Source organism: Ochlerotatus camptorhynchus, unplaced genomic scaffold (genome assembly GCF_037179485.1).
Source record: "Ochlerotatus camptorhynchus isolate MF236.1 unplaced genomic scaffold, CSIRO-AGI_Acam_v1.1 ptg000193l, whole genome shotgun sequence".
Lineage (NCBI taxonomy): Eukaryota > Metazoa > Arthropoda > Insecta > Diptera > Culicidae > Ochlerotatus > Ochlerotatus camptorhynchus.
Window position 1 is genome coordinate 3,495,158 of NW_027040683.1, and position 18,814 is coordinate 3,513,971.

Below are 18,814 nucleotides of genomic sequence, written 5' to 3' on the forward strand. Positions count from 1 at the left end.
CCTTTAAACCACGCTCTCGAAGAAACATTAGGAATAATTGAATGTAACCACCGTCCAAGATTTCCAGTGTCCCAATCGGTTTGCCAACTCGAAAAGGTACTCTGACGCACTAAATGGTAAAATTCATCGTGTGAAATTTGCCTGTCATACAATTCGCCTTCCTGCGCGCCCACCCTTGCGAGAGAGTCCGCCTTCTCATTGCCTGGGATTGAGCAATGTGAGGGGACCCATACAAAGGTAATCATATATGATCTTTCGACCAGCACACACATCTGCTCCCTTACCTTTGAAAGGAAATAAGATGAGTGCCTACCTTGTTTCATCGACCGAATAGCCTCAATCGAACTGAGACTATCCGAGAAGATGAAGTAATGGTCTGCGGGCATGTTGGAAATCATCCCCAATGCGAAGTTGATTGCTGCCAGCTCAGCAACAAAAACGGAACAAGGTTCCTGAAGTTTGCGGAAGGCGCTAGAGTTTTCATTGAAGACACCGAAGCCAGTGGATCCATTGAGACGGGACCCGTCTGTAAAATATCTTTTCATGCAATTGACTTGTTGGTACTTTTCAGTAAAAATACACGGAATAATAATAGGTCGAAGTTGATCGGGAATCCCATGAGTTGCTTGTTTCATGGTCAGATCATATTCAATTGAGGAACTGCGATTGGTGAAGTCAACACGGTCTGGAGTATATCAAGGAAGACACATATCTGATGATATGTAGTGGTGGTAGATTCTCATAAATCGAGATTGTGTGTTCAGCCCAAGAATTTCTTCAAAATTAGCAATTATAAGTGTGTTCGTCACTCCGCATTTGATTAGTATTCTGAGAGAGAGCTCCCAGAAACGGTTCTGGAGGGGTGTTACTCCTGCCAGAACCTCGAGACTCATGTTATGCGTTGAGTGCATACAGCCAAGAGCAATACGCAGACAACGATATTGAATTCGTTCCAATTTTATTAGGTGACATTTTCTTGCCGAGAGAAAGCAGAAAGAGCCGTACTCTAGAACAGAGAGAATAGTTGTTTTATTAAGCGTTATGAGGTCTCCCGGATGAGCACCCCACCATGTGCCGCAAATTGAACGGAGAAAGTTGATCCTCTGCTGACATTTTTGCTTCAAATACGTAATATGTGTATTCCAAGTGCACTTTGAATCAAACCAGACCCCAAGGTACTTGAAAGACAATGATTGGGTAATGTTTCTGCCCAAAAGTTTAAGCTGCATTTGGGCTGGGTACCGCTTTCGAGTAAACACTACCAGTTCAGTTTTCTGCGGCGAGAATTCGATCCCTAGATTCATAGCCCAAGAAGACAAGTTATCTAAGGAATTTTGCAATGGTCCTTGCAAGTCCACGGCATGTGGACCTCTTACGGAAACCACACCGTCATCTGCAAGTTGTCTTAGCGTGCATTGTTCTGCCAAACAGTTGTCGATATCTTTGACATAAAAATTATAAAGAAGAGGGCTGAGACATGAGCCTTGGGACAGGCCCATGTAGCTAATTCTGGAAGTTGTCAGTTGTCCAAGGGAAAAGTTCATTTGCTTTTCTGACAACAAATTGTACAAGAAATTATTTAAAATTCCGGAAAGTCCACATCTGACAGAATTTCAATGGAAACTGAATCAAAAGCCCCCTTAATGTCCAAGAATACTGAAGCCAATTGCTCCTTGTGCGCAAAGGCCAGTTGAATATCTGTGGAAAGCAGCGCTAGACAATCGTTTGTTCCTTTGCTCTTGCGGAACCCAAACTGTGTTTTTGATAGCAAGTTAATTGCTTCGACCCACTGATCGAGTCTCCGAAGGATCATTTTCTCCAACAATTTCCTAATGCACGAAAGCATCGCAATCGGACGGTATGAGTTATGGTCAGACGCTGATTTGCCAGGTTTTTTAATGGCTATTACTTTGACCTGTCTCCATTCAGGCGGTACAATGTTGTTTTCTAGCAAGGAATTGAATAAATCTAGCAAGCGTCTTTTAGCGATATCTGGGAGATTTTTCAGAAGATTGAATTTAATCATATCGCTTCCCGGTGAGGAGTTGTTCGATGAAAGAAGAGCCATAGAGAAATCCAGCATTGTGAATGGTCTATCCAGAGAGCCGCCGCTAGGAGACGCTTCTCGAAGAAAATTTTGTACTGGAACTGAGTCCGGACAGACCTTTTTAGCGAAATCGAATATCCATCGGTTGGAGTATTCTTCACTCTCATTGAAAGATGAGCGGTTACGCATGTTGCGAGCCACCCTCCACAAGGTGTTCATTGAGGTTTCTCGTGAGAGTCCCTCGACGAAATTGCGCCAATAACCGCGTTTTTTTGCTTTGATTAATTGTTTCAGCTTTGTCTCAAGCTTTGAATATTCCTCGAAGTAAGTGGAGGTTTTGTGTCTACGAAAAGCTTTGAAAGCATCAGATTTTTCTACATACAATTTTGTGCATTCTTCGTCCCAACCAGGTGTGGCTGGTCTCCTTTTAAATGGTGCACTTGGAACTTTTCTTTTTTGTGCTTCCAGTGAGCTTTTGTAAATCAAATCGGCTAGGAATCGATATTCTTCCAATGGTGGAAGCGCATCTATTGATTCGACACCGATTGTCACCGCCGTTGCATATTTCTGCCAGTCATTATTTGTGGTTTTATAACGGCAATAAGCAATCTTTTTAGTTTAAATACAAAATTTGAAAGTGCAAAACATTCTTAATTAGTAATTCAGCTTTAAGCTGTTTTAAAAACCTTTTAAAGCCTGACGAGAAAAACTGAACATTTTTGGTTTTAAAAATGAATTAAATGCAGCACTCAATCCCTTTATAAAACTGTTCAGTAAATCAATTGGTATTTATTTTATTGATGTCACGACAAAATACTCCATAAAGGTGTTTTATCATTATAACAGCAATTATGAAACCGTTCGGTTTCAAACGGGATCAAAAAGCATGTATTGATGCGTTTTGGTGTCAATGAAGTGTATCACAAAACCTCCCACTGTTTACAAATAAAACTAAAAAGATGGATCCGCCTAGAGACAGAGAAAAACATAATCGAGTGGGGCTTTCAAACGCAGAGTCACAAGGAAATGCCAAAGAATGATCAAGTAATAATTGTAGCAATGCTGTCGACGAAAGATAAAAGGAATCCAATTCCAGAACTTTCTAGGTCGACAACAACAGAGCAGCCGACTGAGAGGAGCGAAGTGAATGTGGTTTACGAATTACTGGAAGCCGTCAAATTAGACGCTTAAAATTGATGGAAATACACAGCATATTGTCAATGGCAGCATTCTTCAGAAATAACATTGCGATGATTATCCGAATAGCATCAGTGCCAAACTGGGACTGCGGAAAACTGCTGACAGGAAACTTCAGAAGCTGTCCGTCAGCTGGAAATTGGCTGCCTTCCGAACCATAGCAACGATTTAATTCGGTGAAAAGGTTAATTGTTATCAAAATTCCAAGCAAGCGCACATAACCTTCATCGCATCATCCGGAAGAACGAAAACTTTTCGAGAACGTTTGAGCTTCCACCTGTTCCAAGTTACGTAGATATACTTCCTGAGTAACTGCTTCCAATAGATGAATTGCCCTTATCAAGGATGTGACGCAACCAACGCTGGAGTAGAACATCGTTGCAATGATCGCACAACAAAAATATCGAAAGATATTCAAATTTTGACGTTAAACTTTTTCCAGGCAACTTTGCCACCATTAATGGCTGTAAATAAAAACAATTCAGTCTTCAAATTAACTTCATAAAAGCCGCATTTAAATATTTTGCATTTGTTAGCAATTTCATGATAGCAAAACAGGTTTTTCACAAATGGCTTATGGAAAATTAATGTTTATGCTATCGCCACATTGTTATTATTCCATTTGCTTTTCTACAATGTTCGTTTTTCAAGATGTTTTTCCTTTAAAATAACTTTATTCTCATCATTTCATCAATGAGCAATAATAGAGATTACGAAAATCATCAAATAGTCTCGGCTGGGAGCAATTATTAACACAACAAATAACGTTTTCCGAAGTCGGACATATTTTTTTCCATCTTTCGAAGCACATTTTAGATTAGATTTAATCTGCCACCTAAAAATAGACCACAATATGAGTATCGATAATTTTAGAAAGATCCGAAACATCCGTAAAAGTGGTCAATTCATGAATCTGATCCTAGAGCTCAGCGAATTTTTTGAAATCACTCCTAGACGTCTTATCAGAATGAATTCAAAGTTGTGACTGAAATATGGACACTGGAGACCACGGTATGGCCCTCCGGAAGATCTGGAACATCCGTAAAAGTGGTAAATTCATGAAACTGATCCTAGAGCTCCGTGTTTTTTTTTTCGAAACCACTCATAAACGTCTTATCAGAATGAATTCGGAGTTGTGATCCAATTATGGACCCTGGACGCCACAGTATGATCCTCCGGATGATCCGGAAGATCAGTGAAAGTGGTCAATTCATGGATCTGATCCTAGAGCTCAGCGGATTTTTTGAAATCACTCCTATACGTCTTATCAGAATGAATTCGAAGTTGTGACTGGAATATGGACACTAGAGACCACGGTATGGTCCAACAGAAGATCCGAAAGATCCATGAAAGTGGTAAATTCATGAAGCTGATCCTAGAGCTCCGCAAATTTTTCGAAATAACTCATAGACGACTTATCAGAATGCATTTGGAGTTGTGACTAGAATATGCATCCAGGGGACCACGGGGTGGTCCACTGGAAGATCCGAAACATCCGTTAAAGTGGTCAAGATTCCTATAGTACGGTTAATAGGGACCGCACTATAGGAAACGGTATTAACGAATACACATATCTTATGGGACAAACTCTTATTGTAGGGTAATTTGAAAAGATAACTTCCTGGTTTCTTCTGAAAAGTTATTAACAAGATAGATGGCCACCTTTTGGGAAAACTTTGCATCCGGAAAGTCACAAGTTTGGTCCGCAGGAAGACCCGAAACATCCGTAAAAGTGGTCATTTCATGAAACTGATCCTAGCGCACAGCGTTTTTTTTTTCGAAACCACTCATAAACGTCTTATCATAATGAATTCGGAGTTGTGACCGAAATCTGAAAGCTGGGGACCACGGTATGGTCCATCAAAAGATCCGGAACATTCGTAAAAGTGGTAAATCAATTGAACTGATCTTAGAGCTCCGTGTTTTTTTTTTTTTTTTTTTTTTTTTTTTTTTTTTTTTTTTTTTTTTTTTTTAACTCTTTATTTGTTCCAAATTCAAAATAAATTACATTTCATTTTAACCTAGGTGCTCCAGTTACTGCAGTAACGTACCAGCCTTAATTGTTATGATATATATCTAAGTGTTTTTACATTGTTCATGTCTTGGCAATTCAGTATTTTAAACAGGTTTTTTAACCTGCATGTCAGTATAACAATTGATATCTTAAAACTAAAAACTAAAACTAAATCTTATCTAAGTATAAAGGGAATTAATCGTTGCAATTGAGGATTGCAACGATTTTTGCCTGAAATTATTCATTATTTTGTTGGACATTTGTGCTAAAGTCTCAACATTCGAAATTCTATGTACTTCGGTTGTACTGTACCAGGGAGGCAACTTCAAAATCATTTTCAGAATTTTGTTCTGAATCCTTTGAAGTGCTTTTTTCCTGGTAGTGCAGCAACTAGACCATATTGGCACAGCGTAAAGCATGGCCGGTCTAAAAACTTGTTTAAATATTAGAAGTTTATTCGTCAGGCAAAGTTTGGATTTCCTGTTTATAAGAGGATACAAACATTTTATATATTTGTTACATTTGGCTTGAATGCCCTCAATGTGATCTTTAAAAGTTAATTTTTGGTCAAGTATTAATCCAAGATATTTCACTTGGTTTGACCAGGAAATTGGAACTCCGTTCATAGTGACTATGTGACTACTACTAGGTTTCAAAAACGAAGCTCTAGGCTTATGTGGAAATATTATAAGTTGAGTTTTGGAAGCGTTGGGAGAAATCTTCCATTTTTGTAAATAAGAAGAGAAAATATCTAAACTTTTCTGCAGTCTGCTGCAAATAACACGAAGACTTCTTCCTTTAGCGGAAATGCCTGTGTCATCAGCGAACAAAGATTTGTGGCAACCCTGAGGCAAATCAGGGAGGTCCGAAGTGAAAATGTTATACAATATAGGCCCAAGAATGCTACCCTGAGGAACTCCTGCCCTAACAGGTAGTCGATTAGATTTGGAATTTTGATAATTTACTTGAAGAGTTCTGTCAGTTAAATAATTTTGAACTAATTTCATAATATAAAGTGGAAAATTAAACTTTTTCAATTTAGCAATCAAACCTTCATGCCAAACACTGTCGAATGCTTTTTCTATGTCTAGAAGAGCAACTCCAGTTGAGTGGCCTTCAAATTTGTTTGAACGAATTAAATTGTTAACTCTTAAGAGTTGATGAGTAGTTGAATGCCCATGGCGAAATCCAAACTGCTCATCTGCAAAAATTGAGTTCGTATTGATGTGAAGCATCATTCTATTCAAAATTATCTTTTCAAAAAGTTTACTTATTGAAGAAAGCAAACTTATTGGACGGTAGCTAGAAGCTTCAGCTGGATTTTTATCCGGCTTCAAAATTGGAACAACTTTTGCATTTTTCCATTTATCAGGAAAGTATGCCAAATGGAAACATCTGTTAAATAATTTTACCAAGAAAGACAAGGTACTCTCTGGGAGTTTTTTGATGAGGATATAGAAAATTCCATCATCACCTGGAGCTTTCATATTTTGAAAATTTTTAGTTATAGACCTTACTTCGTCCAAATCAGTCCCCCAGGAATCATCAAAAATATTTTCCCGAGAGAAAATATTCAGAAAATCCCGAGCAACCTGATTCTCAATAGGACTAGTAAGACCCAAACTGAAATTATGGGAACTCTCGAATTGCTTAGCAAGTTTCTGAGCTTTTTCCAAATTTGTGATCAAAATTTTACCACCTTCTTTAAGCGCTGGAATAGGCTTTTGAGGTTTTTTCAAAATTTTTGTGAGTTTCCAAAAGGGTTTGGAACTCGGGTCTAATTTAGAAATATTATTTTCAAAAGTTTTGTTCCTCAGGGCAGAGAATCGCTTTTTAATTTGTTTTTGCAAATCCCGCCAGATAACTTTCATGGCAGGATCGCGTGTTCTTTGATATTGTCTCCTACGGACATTTTTAAGACGGATCAAGAGCTGAAGATCATCGTCTATTATAATTGAATCGAATTTAACCTCGCATTTTGGTACTGAGGCAGCTCTTGCTTCAACTATAGAAGTAGTCAGAGATTCAAGAGCATAATTAATTTCATCTTTGGTTTGCAAAGGAATGTTTGGATCGAAGTTATATTCCATAAATGTTTGATACTGCTCCCAATCAGCTCTATGGTAATTGAAAGTAGAGCTGTTGGGATTGCAAATTATTTCTTGGGATATTTCAAAAGTTACTGGAAGGTGATCAGAACCGAAGTCAGCATGGGTAACCAATTGGCTACAAAGTTGACATGAATCAGTTAAGACCAAATCAATAGTGGAGGGATTTCTTGCAGAAGAAAAGCATGTTGGGCTGTTTGGATATTGAATAGTGTAATAACCTGCAGAACAATCATCAAACAGAATATTACCATTGGAATTGCTTTGAGCATTATTCCATGAGCGGTGTTTTGCATTAAAATCACCAATAATGAAGAATTTAGACCTATGACGGGTAAGTTTCTGGAGGTCACCCTTGAGAAAATTCTTTTGCTGGCCTACGCATTGGAATGGCAGCTATAAACGTAAGTTGTCCAAATTTTGTTTCAACAGAAACTCCCAAAGTTTCAAAAACTTTGGTTTCAAATGAAGAAAGAATTTTATGTTTGATTCGTCTATGAATAATGATGGCAACGCCACCACAGGGTCCATCAAGACGATCATTTCTATAAATCAAGTAATTTGCGTCCTTCTTAACCTTATGGGCAGGTTTAAGGAACGTTTCAGTTATAACGGCAATATGCACGTTATGAACTCTCAAAAAGTTAAAAAGCTCGTCTTCATTATCTTTAAGAGATCGAGCATTCCAATTTACAATATTTAATGCTTTAAAATCCATTACTGAATTTTAAAGTCATGACAATATTATTAGCAAATTTTACTCCAGTTTGAATAGCATCAAACATGGAGTTAGATTTAAGCATATCAGAAATCATGTCAATTAATGAATTCTGTAAAAATTCCATTTTAGGAGCAGTAATGCTTCCTAAGTCAAAATTGTCAAAATTTCCGTTAGAACGTTGGTTAGTATTTTGATTTCTACCCGCTGCAATAGCAGCATAGGTAGCTCCATTAACTCGCTGAACATTGTTAGCAGCGAGGGGAGTAGGTACAGATGAAGCATTTGAAGCAGGGGAGATATTTGTACCTACGGGTACGAATGTAGAATTTGTTCCTCGCTGACCGTTGTTAACAGCAGAGGAATTTGTACCTGTTCGGAAACGTGGAGCGTTTCCTACCTGACGGTTAGAACGAGATTGTAGGATCGCTTTGCGAGTCTTACATTCCCAAAAATTGGATTTGTGGTTTTCACCACAATTTGAACATTTAAATTTCTTAGGATCTTCCTTCACAGGACAGTCGTCCTTTGCGTGAGAGGAATCACCACAATTCATGCATTTAGCTGGCATGTAGCAATTTTTAGTTCCGTGACCCCATCCCTGGCACTTACGGCACTGGGTGAGGTTTTGGAAATTTCCTCCAGTCTTCCTGAAGTGTTCCCACTTCACTCGGACATGGAGCATAAGGCTAGCTTTTTCTAAGGCCTTAAGGTTGTTTAGTTCACTTGACTTGAAGTGAACTAAATAAAAATCATTAGAAATCCCGTTGCGCGAATCGCCAGGACGGGATTTCATTTTCATTTTGATTACTTGGAGTTGCACAACTCCAAGTAATTTTGCCAGTTCATCTTTGATCTGATCCAGGGATTCACCACTGGGCAGTCCTTTCATGACAACCTTGAACACACGTTCAGTTTTGGTGTCGTAAGTAAAAAATTTGTGCTTCTTCTCAGTAAGATACTTGAGAAGACATTTAAATCCGTCCAAGGTTTCAGCCAATACACGGCATTCACCCCGACGTCCAATTTGTAGTGAAAACTTAACTTTCACGAAATTCAAAAGTTCCATGCGAAGAGCATGGAAATCGGTAGTGGTTATCACAATAGGGGGAATCTTTTCCTTCTTGGCATTAAGCCGGGAAAGTTTACTAGAATTTTTCTTGGATGATGGATCATTCTCATCATCCGTGAGCAAATCAAATTGATTACTCAAATTAATTTCATCAGAAGGGGGGTCAATAGTTTGCCCCTTTCTTTTGCGTTTAGGCGCCATGGCGGCAGTAAATTTTTATCCAGTTCGACTTCCAAGCAGATTACTATAAGAATCTGAAGGATCGAAGAGGAATTTTCCAAATCGATATCCAAGAAGGATTACCTCGGGTAGGGTCCAAACAAGGATCGAAGAGGAATAAGAGTTGAAAAAGGTAGAAAATTTTTACAGGTTGAGCACTGAAAAGTGCTGTTTAAATTTGTTGTAGCTTTAGGTAGTAGTAACACTTCCTTCAGCAAAAAGCAAATAGATCCGCACGGCAAGAGAGCACGATGCGGACTGATAGAGCTCCGTGTTGGTTTCAAAATCACTCAAAGACGCCTGATCAGAATTAATTCAGAGTTGTGACCGGAATTCGGACTCTGGGGACTCTGAGATGATGCACCGAAAGATCCGGAACATCCGTAAAAATGGATGCCGTGCAATCAGTGTTTGGTGCGAATTAGCTCAAATCCCTTCTGGCGTCGATAGCAGTGGTATCAACACGGTGAATGATAACGACCCAAATTTGAGTTTAGTTCACTCATAATCGCCAAAAGTACAGGAACTCAGCTATGAGTAAATTTTCCTCATGTTTTCCTGTGGAAAACCTCAAAAATCTGCCGGAAAATGAGGATATTGACGAAAATTTTATTCAGTCTACACACTTAGACATTTTTACAGAAATCTGTAAAATTTTACCGAAATCTCAACAGCTGAACGTTCGGTAAATAGTTTCGCAGATTTCCTGTAATTTTTCACAAATATCTGTGAATTTTTCACAGATATCTGTAAATAATTACAGGAAAACTGTAACATTGTTTACCGAACGTTCAGCTGTTGAGATTTCGGGAAAATTTTACAGAAATCTGTAAAATAATCTTAGTGTGTAGGAGTAGTACCAATGTACTGAGTGAATCCAATCTTTACTTTTCTCATATTGCGGATTTTTTTTTCCTGGAAAAACCTGGAAAAACCTTGGAAAGCATGAGGAAAATTTACTCATCGCACTTTTTAGAATTTATGAGTAAACTTAATTCAAATTTGGGTCGTTCTCATTCGCCGTGCAGTACAGAAAACAAATCAAGGAAAAAAATAAGTGTGTAGAGTGACCACCCCTTGACACACACACTTCAAGCTAGTTTTGATCCATTAAACAGTGAGATAATCCAAAGTTATATATGCCAAAAGAAGCCGCTAACGTATGCCCTACCATAATAAATCATTATGATGAAGTGTATTAAACCATAGCGAGTAGTTCTCCTGAAAATCATCGTTTTCGTTTCGGATAAACTGCAACACACCGCACAATTTGGCACAAATGATAGCGCTCGAAAAACTCACTCAACCCTAATCCAATTAGCCTTAAAAACCCCTGATTGGCTGTAATAATTTTACATAAAACCTCAAACCATAAGCCTCCATCTCCACACTCAATCCAGACTGTAAACACCGCAACTCGTACTCGAATCAATTTTTCCGCATCGACCACACCACCAGTCGGTCGACTGACCAACCGTCCGACAGAGATATCTTTTCCGCACCCAACGAATAATTTGATTAAAATATCTAGCCCGAACAAAAGACTTAAACGCCGCACCGCGCCTACCGCCGACTTCGTAACTAACAAGCGACGAACCCCTCGACTAAATCCACAACCGGCAGGAGTGCGCTCACTAATCGATTGACGCCGTCGTCGTCGTCGTTATCCGATATGTATTACATACCTCAAGCCGGTTGGTGGCAGTGTGATTTTTGTCGCGGCGATCGCGAAAATGGATCGCGTGCTATCGCGAAAATGAAGCTTGTGCTCTTTCGATGCTCCTGCTCGAGTCTCGCTCATGGCACGCAACCTAACGCTTTGAGCGAAAATCGACAGCGCATAATCCAATTAGGAGTGGCCATTTACCCAAAACTTAAAACACGACATCCAAAGGCCATCGAATTGCCAATCGACTGCTAGTAGGTTTCGCAGCTAGTAGAGGTTTTGAGCAATGTTGCAATTAGGTACCTACGTCTTCGGTAGCAGGCATAGGAAAGTGTGAAAACGCCCGGCATTTTTCGTCCACTTTCTCAAGTGAAGAGAAAATGCGCCGAGAGAATTCCTTGGGATGCCATTCATTGTGTTTTGAGTTTAAATCACTTCGCGTATTCTGGGAGTTATAAATAGCTGACCTACCAAAGAAGGCGTGGAAAGCTGAGTGGAGCGTTTTCACATGCCTACTTTAATTCGACAATCGAGAGGAAAATTATCACACATATGTCTTCTCTCTTGGCTGGTTTCTCGTGTGGGCCTTCGACTGAAACGAAACGCGGTGATGTATGGGGGGAAACAACATGGATCAAGAAACAATGACATACCAACCTGTGACAGTGACCAGGTCGCTCTTGTCAATTCCGCTTCCAGTTGCAATTGCGCGCTCGGGGGAAAACTTTCTTCATCTAACTCAATCAAGCAGGGAAAACAACTAGATCTAGTAGACGTGCGTGTTTGTTGTTTTCCCTTCCATCGACTGCCTTCAAATGTCTGACGAAAATTTCCCATTCTTTCATCATTCCAGGGATACAAACCAGCATCGACGACGAGAGAGTGCACCACCTGCTGCAAGTAACATAACCTCTTCCTCTTCCACCACCACCAACGGTGCCAGTGCGGCACGTGACGAAGCTTACGTTGAGGCGCTGAACAAATTCAATCAATGGCGGGCTAAGCAGAGACTGGAACGGATCAGTGAGGGTTGCCCGCTAAGATCAGGTACCGAACAACGGATCCCGAGCGTGATCGTAGAAGAGAAGGAATCCGACGGAGGAGCTCAGAGTGACTTCAGCTCAGACGTTGCAATCAACAGTGACGAACGCCGTACCTTGAACCGAAAGTTAGAGCTACCAAAGAGTCCCAGATATAGCAGACACCGACAAGACGCAGCAGCTCCCAAGAAACCCAAGAGATCGGTTGAATTCTACAGGAATATCAATAGAATTCCTGAAAACGGAGAGCCCAGCCTGAACAATGGAAAGAACAACAACATGGCCGACAGATATTCTCTACCGGCTGTGATGCCACCCACGACTCGCAAAAATAAACCTAGGCTGTCCAAATCCAACAACAACAACACGATCTACGAAAATGAGGTAGAAGAATTCGAACAGATGCATGTACAGGACAACCTGGGCGAAACCTATGCAGTGCAAAGTCCTCCAAGCCGATTCTTTAAGGAAAATTCCAGTCCCTACCTAAACACCAGCACCACACGCAAAACCAATCCAACTATCGTGGATGCCACGCCAAAGAAACAGGTCAACCTACTTCAAAAACGGTGCCGTAGCTTCAAGGACAAACCGGCCCCTCAACCTCCGGTGCCCCTATCGGATCCCCCGAATTCGCACAAGAAGCAACACAATCGCACCCACGAAAGCGACACCGAATCACCATTTGCCGGATCCTACCGCAAGTACGAAATCAACTCATCATCCATCTACGACGAACACGTCATCTCCTCACGAGCCTACCGTGGCGAAATGAAACCTCTGAATTCATCCGTCCAGAGCCCAGCCATCAAGGAACGCCGCAAATCTCCATCCTATCAAACCATCGTCAACAAACATGGTGACCTGGTCGACTACGCGCTTCCCTTCAGCGATGCAAACGATACCCACTCGGAGCTGAATTCCACCAAGAACGGAGACCTCCTCAACGATATCCGAGCTTGCGAAGAAGTGATCAACGAGAACTTCCGTTTTCTGAACAGTGACATTCAACCTTCTTCCCTGCTAATCGACGACTCCACCGGCATGATCACGGAACCGATCAGCGTTCTCAAGGAGCGAGCCCCACAAATCGTCACCGATCTGGACAGGTCCATCATTAAGGAGGAACCGGAGCTCGGTTGCCATTTGGACGAAGTTGACCTGGTAATCCATGAGCCGCAAGATATCCTTCTGGAACTGGATTCACTGGAAAAGTGGAGCAAAAGCATCCAGATATCGGACGATTTTCTACAGAAACAGTTTGCCGAGAAGAACATGCTGGAGTTCTTCCAGCAAGCGTCCAGCCATCTGCTAATCTGCTGGCCCAAGGAAGTCCACTACCGGGTGGGAACGCTACGCAGCAGTTTTACGGCACCGCTGGAATTCTCATGTGGAATGTTCCGCAACGCACCGGTAGCTCTAAGAAAATACTCACTCAACTTCGATCGTAATTTGTACTTTGCCGAGGAAGCTTGCAAGAAGGACTTCGAGATCCTTAACCACATAAAACACTACGCAATCGCTTCGCTGATGGCCATCTGTTTCGACTCGGGCCTAAACCAAGCCACACTGGTGCTAGAACCATTCGATTTTACCCTCTTTGACTACATTCATAAAATGGTAAGTTCAACCAAATCCTTCACAGTACACTCAATTTAACCTACCCTCAATCTTATTTCAGAACAAGCGCCTTTCGCTACTGCACGCCATCACGGTTGTCCAGCAGATATCATCAGCCGTATCCTTCCTGCAGGAGTGTGGATACATCCACTCAAACATCTCCAGCGGATGCATCATGATGCGCAAGTACCCATACACCGCCAAGCTAACTTCGTTCGAACTCACCACCGAAGCTTCCGACACGATTCGAAAGGAAATCGAGAATCGCTACGGCAGCACTTCGTCCTCGCGCAACTCCATGACATCTTCGCAGAATGAAGAGCTGAAGAAAATCACCACCTACTCGCGGTTGATCAAAAACGATGAACAGTTTCTGCGGGATAAGTATCGGAAGCTGTCCAAAGAGATTTCCGACAACAGGAAGGGACAGATCGGTTCCATAGGTGACAACAGCGCGTACGATTGCCGAGCCAGCCGCTACTTGCCGTATTGCAAAGAATACCGGGAGAAGTTCTCCCTTTTCTACTACGTAGCACCGGAACTGCTCGTACCCAAGTCCAACTTTGTCTTCCCCACCAAAAGTACGGACGTTTATTCGTTAACTCTACTGCTTTGGGAAATTCTCAATGGCTACGTGCCATTTGTGGTGTACAGTCGACAGGAACTGGAAAAACTCCAAGTCTCGGCAAATTTGCAGTTGCCGATGTTCGAAAAGGAACGGTGCGATCGCTTCCGGCACGTTTTCGAAACTGGCCTAGCTGATCTCAGCGGTCGCCAAATTAGCGTTACCGACATTCTGGATGCACTGGACTGTATTCTACTGGAACAAGGCTTGGACAAAACTACACACATGAATGGCTTCTCCGAAGACTACGAAGACCAGATGAACTCCTCGGAGATCCGGAAGAAAAATGAATTGAACGATATACGCAAGCAGAACGTTCCGGAAAAAACCGACAAAATTTACTTCCAATCTAACAACGGATGCGTCAACGTAGAGAACAACAAGAAAATGAGCCGGGAATCAACCCTGGTAGATATTGATGAACCTGTTCCTGAGCGGACGAAGCAGCAGCCGAAGAAGCCGGCTCGGAAGATCAACAAGGTGAAAATGCAGAAGGACTCCTCAGGTGACCCCAAGTCAACCAAGAAATCGCCCCTCAGTTCAGGCTTATCCAATTCGGCCATCTACCAAACGATTTTCGACTTCAACAACAAGTTCTTATCGCCCCGGTCATCGAAACAAGTCATCTACGAGCGAACCAGTACGGTCAAAAAGCCCAAGAGTTCACTGCGGTTGAACAAGGTCGCAGCTAAGGAGCTGTTCGAACCGATCAACAGTTTCGACAAAACAGACAGTACCCAAAAACGAAGCAGTGGAGACTCCAAGGAAAATACAACACTACGAGTGCAAGCCCCGGAAGTGATTGGACCTTTGGAAGTCTACACCAAAGAAAGTCCAGCAAAGTTGAACATCAATACCGGTAAGGAGAAATTCCTTAAAGAAATGTACGTGGATAAAACTCCCGAATGCGTCCGTACAAACGAAATTCAACCGGTAGAGACATCCAAGTCCTGTGACAGTTCTCCGGGAACCAAGCGCAAAAACTACTCTCGACTGTCCAACTCACTGCGTTTCACGATCGGAGACTTCACGCTGCCGGATACTCCTATCGCTCGGAAGAACAAAATACGTAAACACGCTTGGCTTTCCGATCAGAAGTTGGTGCTTACCGACGATAACACCTCCACACCAGTGACTCCACAGGGCAAACGAACATGCGTATTCTTCAACGATCTTGGCTCCCGTATCAGTCGGGACGGCCGTTCCGGTGGAGGGCTTCGCAGCAATCCACTAAATTTGAACATTTCTTCATCGATGCAGGAGATCAAACCGCAGAGAGTCAACATCAGTGTAAACATCATCAAAAGTTCAGACCTGAGTGGGAAATTGAAAGCTCACAGCCAAGAGTTCAACAAAACAGCCCCAGCGATTGTGGACATTGATATCGATGATGAATCAGAGGTTCACGAAACGAGCAAGAAGGCCGAATCAACCGATAACATATTTGAGGGTTCCCGTTGGAAGAAGGAAAAGGAGATTTGCGAACGATCGCTACTTCATTATTCGGCGGACAACCTCGACGACGAAGATGAATCTGACACATCAGATAAGGTCATAACAGCGCATTTGACGTCAGTTCGTGATGCGGTCCGTAAAATTGAAACAACCTTCGAGCATACTGGGTTTGACTACAGCCCGAATAGAAAACAGGAATCGGCTAAGAAACCCTCAGACGATAAGCAAATTTGCGACGAATCGGTGGTTGTAGAGGAGAACCTCCTAGTGCCGACAAAGGTTCTCGAACTGGAGAGAACCATCGAACAGCTGCCCCCGATTGAAGATCCCAACAATACGGTTACTCGGCTGGATGTAGTTCTTACAAACAACACTCTGAACAAGAAGGAGGAACTACTCCAACAACATCCACAACAGCAAGCTCAACCGAGACTTCCACTGCCAGATGCGTCCGTGTTCAACCCGAACTCCCAGCTGTTCATGCGTCGCAAAGCGACCAGCAGCGGTAGCGTAATCCAGCGAACTGTATACCGAGAAAGCATTGTTTCCAGCACAGACCTATCTGGTTTAGATGGCATCAACTCCTCGCAAACGTCCAGCACCACTCCGCTACCTCCAGGCAGTGCTCGGAAGAAGAAGCTAACGACTCGCGTGACCGTAAACATGCGAAAGATCTCCCGCCGGGCGTCGGATATCGGAGGAAGTCCAGCTTCATCGCGACCCAGTTCGCTGAATTTGGAAGAGGATCTACCTTCGTCCGGCTGTCTAACTCCGACTAACGCCGCCACTGCACCGATTCGACATTCCTGTGGAAATGAGTTGTTGAAGGCATTTGCTACGCTGAGGATGGTACCCAGCAGTGAGGATGTAGGTGGATCCAGGTGTTCCAGCCGTAATGACGATCGGAGGAGTTTGTGTACCCCAGTGAAGGCACACTCGGGAGGTGCTGGTGGCACTGGTGCTAATCGTAACGCCGTGGAACGATTCATTTGCTGCAACTGCGGAAGCTCGATGGTACCCGCCGATAGTCTGAATGGTGAGTATAGTTTGTAGGAGATGGGAGGATATTTTAGGGACATTAAGAAGAATCTCGAGATCTTCCAGAGAAGTAGGTAAATGTAAAATTTCAAAGGAATGTTGGCGAACTATCTGAAATTATTTTGTAAAGCATTGATGTCAAGTTTATCGACTTCTAATTTTCTTCGCAGTGCCCTCCGGAAGTCGCATCGGAATGTCAGCCGCATTTAGTGAGTTAAATTTTCCTCGCGAAAGTTTAGCTTCAATGTTCGAGGACAACTTGGGACTTATCTCGCAGCAGCAGCAGCTACCCCGTGGAACTCTAACAACAATTCCAGTAAGATCTGTCTGACCACTATTCTCGAATTCATGCATTACTGATCATTTGAAAAATAAAACAATTTCAGAACGCCAAATCCACCGAGGACCTGTACATTGACGACGACTTCTATCAGGGGCTGAACCTGGGTGCCAACATGGAACTGGTGGAGTTTATCGACGATGGACACTATTTGGACGAGTTTGGGTACGACATCTACGCAACGGAGGAAATTTACGACGATTCGGAAGAAGTGTATGAAGAGGGCCACGATGGTAACGGCGGCGGTGAAGCGAAAGCTCTGCTAGCCCTGATTGATGCAGATGATACCGGGCCAGCACCGGCTGAGGAGCAGTTCCTGAACAAGTGTGCCGACATGAACTCGAGCAATGTCGAAGCTTTGGGATCGGTGTTCTCTCCAACTCTGACTGCCGAGGAGACCAGGCAGGATCAAGAAAAGCCATCAGATAGGGACAGCTGGGATCAGTAAAGTATGCGATATTTGACGACATTGGCGATATATTTTTTTAAAAAGATTTTCAAAATCGTATTGACCGAATGTATGGTATGGAAATGAATTATTTAGGCATTAGGATGGATATTGTGAATTTATCTTGAAATTGAGATAGTATTTATATCGAGCAGTATTTAGACCAAGAAACAGATGACGCAATATAGAACTAATAGACAAGGTGATACATGTTTTTAAAATGAAAACCTCTTCAAGTAAAACTCTAAGATTATCAGGATATGTTCTTAATAAGATACCAAATATTTAAAAGAAAAAAATTGCAATTGTATTTATGAACCTGAAATAAATCATATCAGATATAACTGCAGTGCATTTTGATGACAAGTTAAAGGGACCTCCATTGAAAGCCCTGAAGAACCGTTTAGCGCACCATACCGGAAGATAGCGATTTACTCTAATGACGGTAAGCTTCAACTCGGATTAACTTTTAATACCGGCCCTGATTGAAGGATCTGCTAAATGTTTGTTAAGGATCGTATTGATCAACATCGACGTCGACAGCAAAACAGCCCGACATTCTGCCTGTCATGTCTGTTGAGGATGTCTCTAATTACTATGCTGCCTTGAAGTTTTTCTTGCAAAGTCTTGCCTGTAGTAACGGAAGTGTTTATTTATGCCCTCGGCTGCTTCCTCCGAAAGCTGACCAATTGCTAAAATTGCGTTTTTTATCACTTCTGCACCATGCACAAGGATCATGTGCAGAGTCGGTGACATAGGGTACCACCCATAGAGATGCACATAAAGCTGTGTGTTTCAAATGCATACCCTGGATACTTTTCAGGGTCAATGTTTTTGCTCCTTGATTTGTTTTCCGTCGATCTTGTTTTCCGTGCTAAGCACGAAGAGACAAGCCAAATATTTCGAGTCCATGGTCCAGAGCATGATGACCGTCATGATACAGACGCAACAGAAGGTACAGCATCCAGAGCTGCCATACAGACCCCCATACGGATCGTCCTCGAGCCAACCGTCGTCCTGCCTGCAGCCCCATCAATACCTCCGCGGATCCCCCCGGAGAAAGTTCAGCCCGTGTCACAGAAAGTTCCCGAAAGAGCAGACGATTTCATCACCGTCTTAAGTGATGGCTCGATCTCGCCGGTATCCAGCAGCGATACCAGAAACAGCCAAAACCTAAAAACCAGCCGTAAACAAGATACATCCATGC

At 42.3% G+C, this 18,814-nt stretch overlaps 1 protein-coding gene across 1 annotated transcript in view; it reads left to right on the forward strand.

Moving 5' to 3' along the window:
* LOC135702475 (uncharacterized) overlaps positions 1-17,917 on the forward strand; it is an 86,609-nt gene extending 68,692 nt beyond the window's left edge. Inside the window, exons 2-5 of the mRNA XM_065223517.1 lie at positions 11,895-13,701; positions 13,763-16,817; positions 16,990-17,135; positions 17,206-17,917. Of these exons, the coding sequence (XP_065079589.1) occupies positions 11,895-13,701; positions 13,763-16,817; positions 16,990-17,135; positions 17,206-17,607 (5,410 nt within the window). The 3' untranslated portion in view covers positions 17,608-17,917. The remainder of the gene's footprint in view (positions 1-11,894; positions 13,702-13,762; positions 16,818-16,989; positions 17,136-17,205) is intronic.
* Positions 17,918-18,814: the final 897 nt, after the last annotated feature.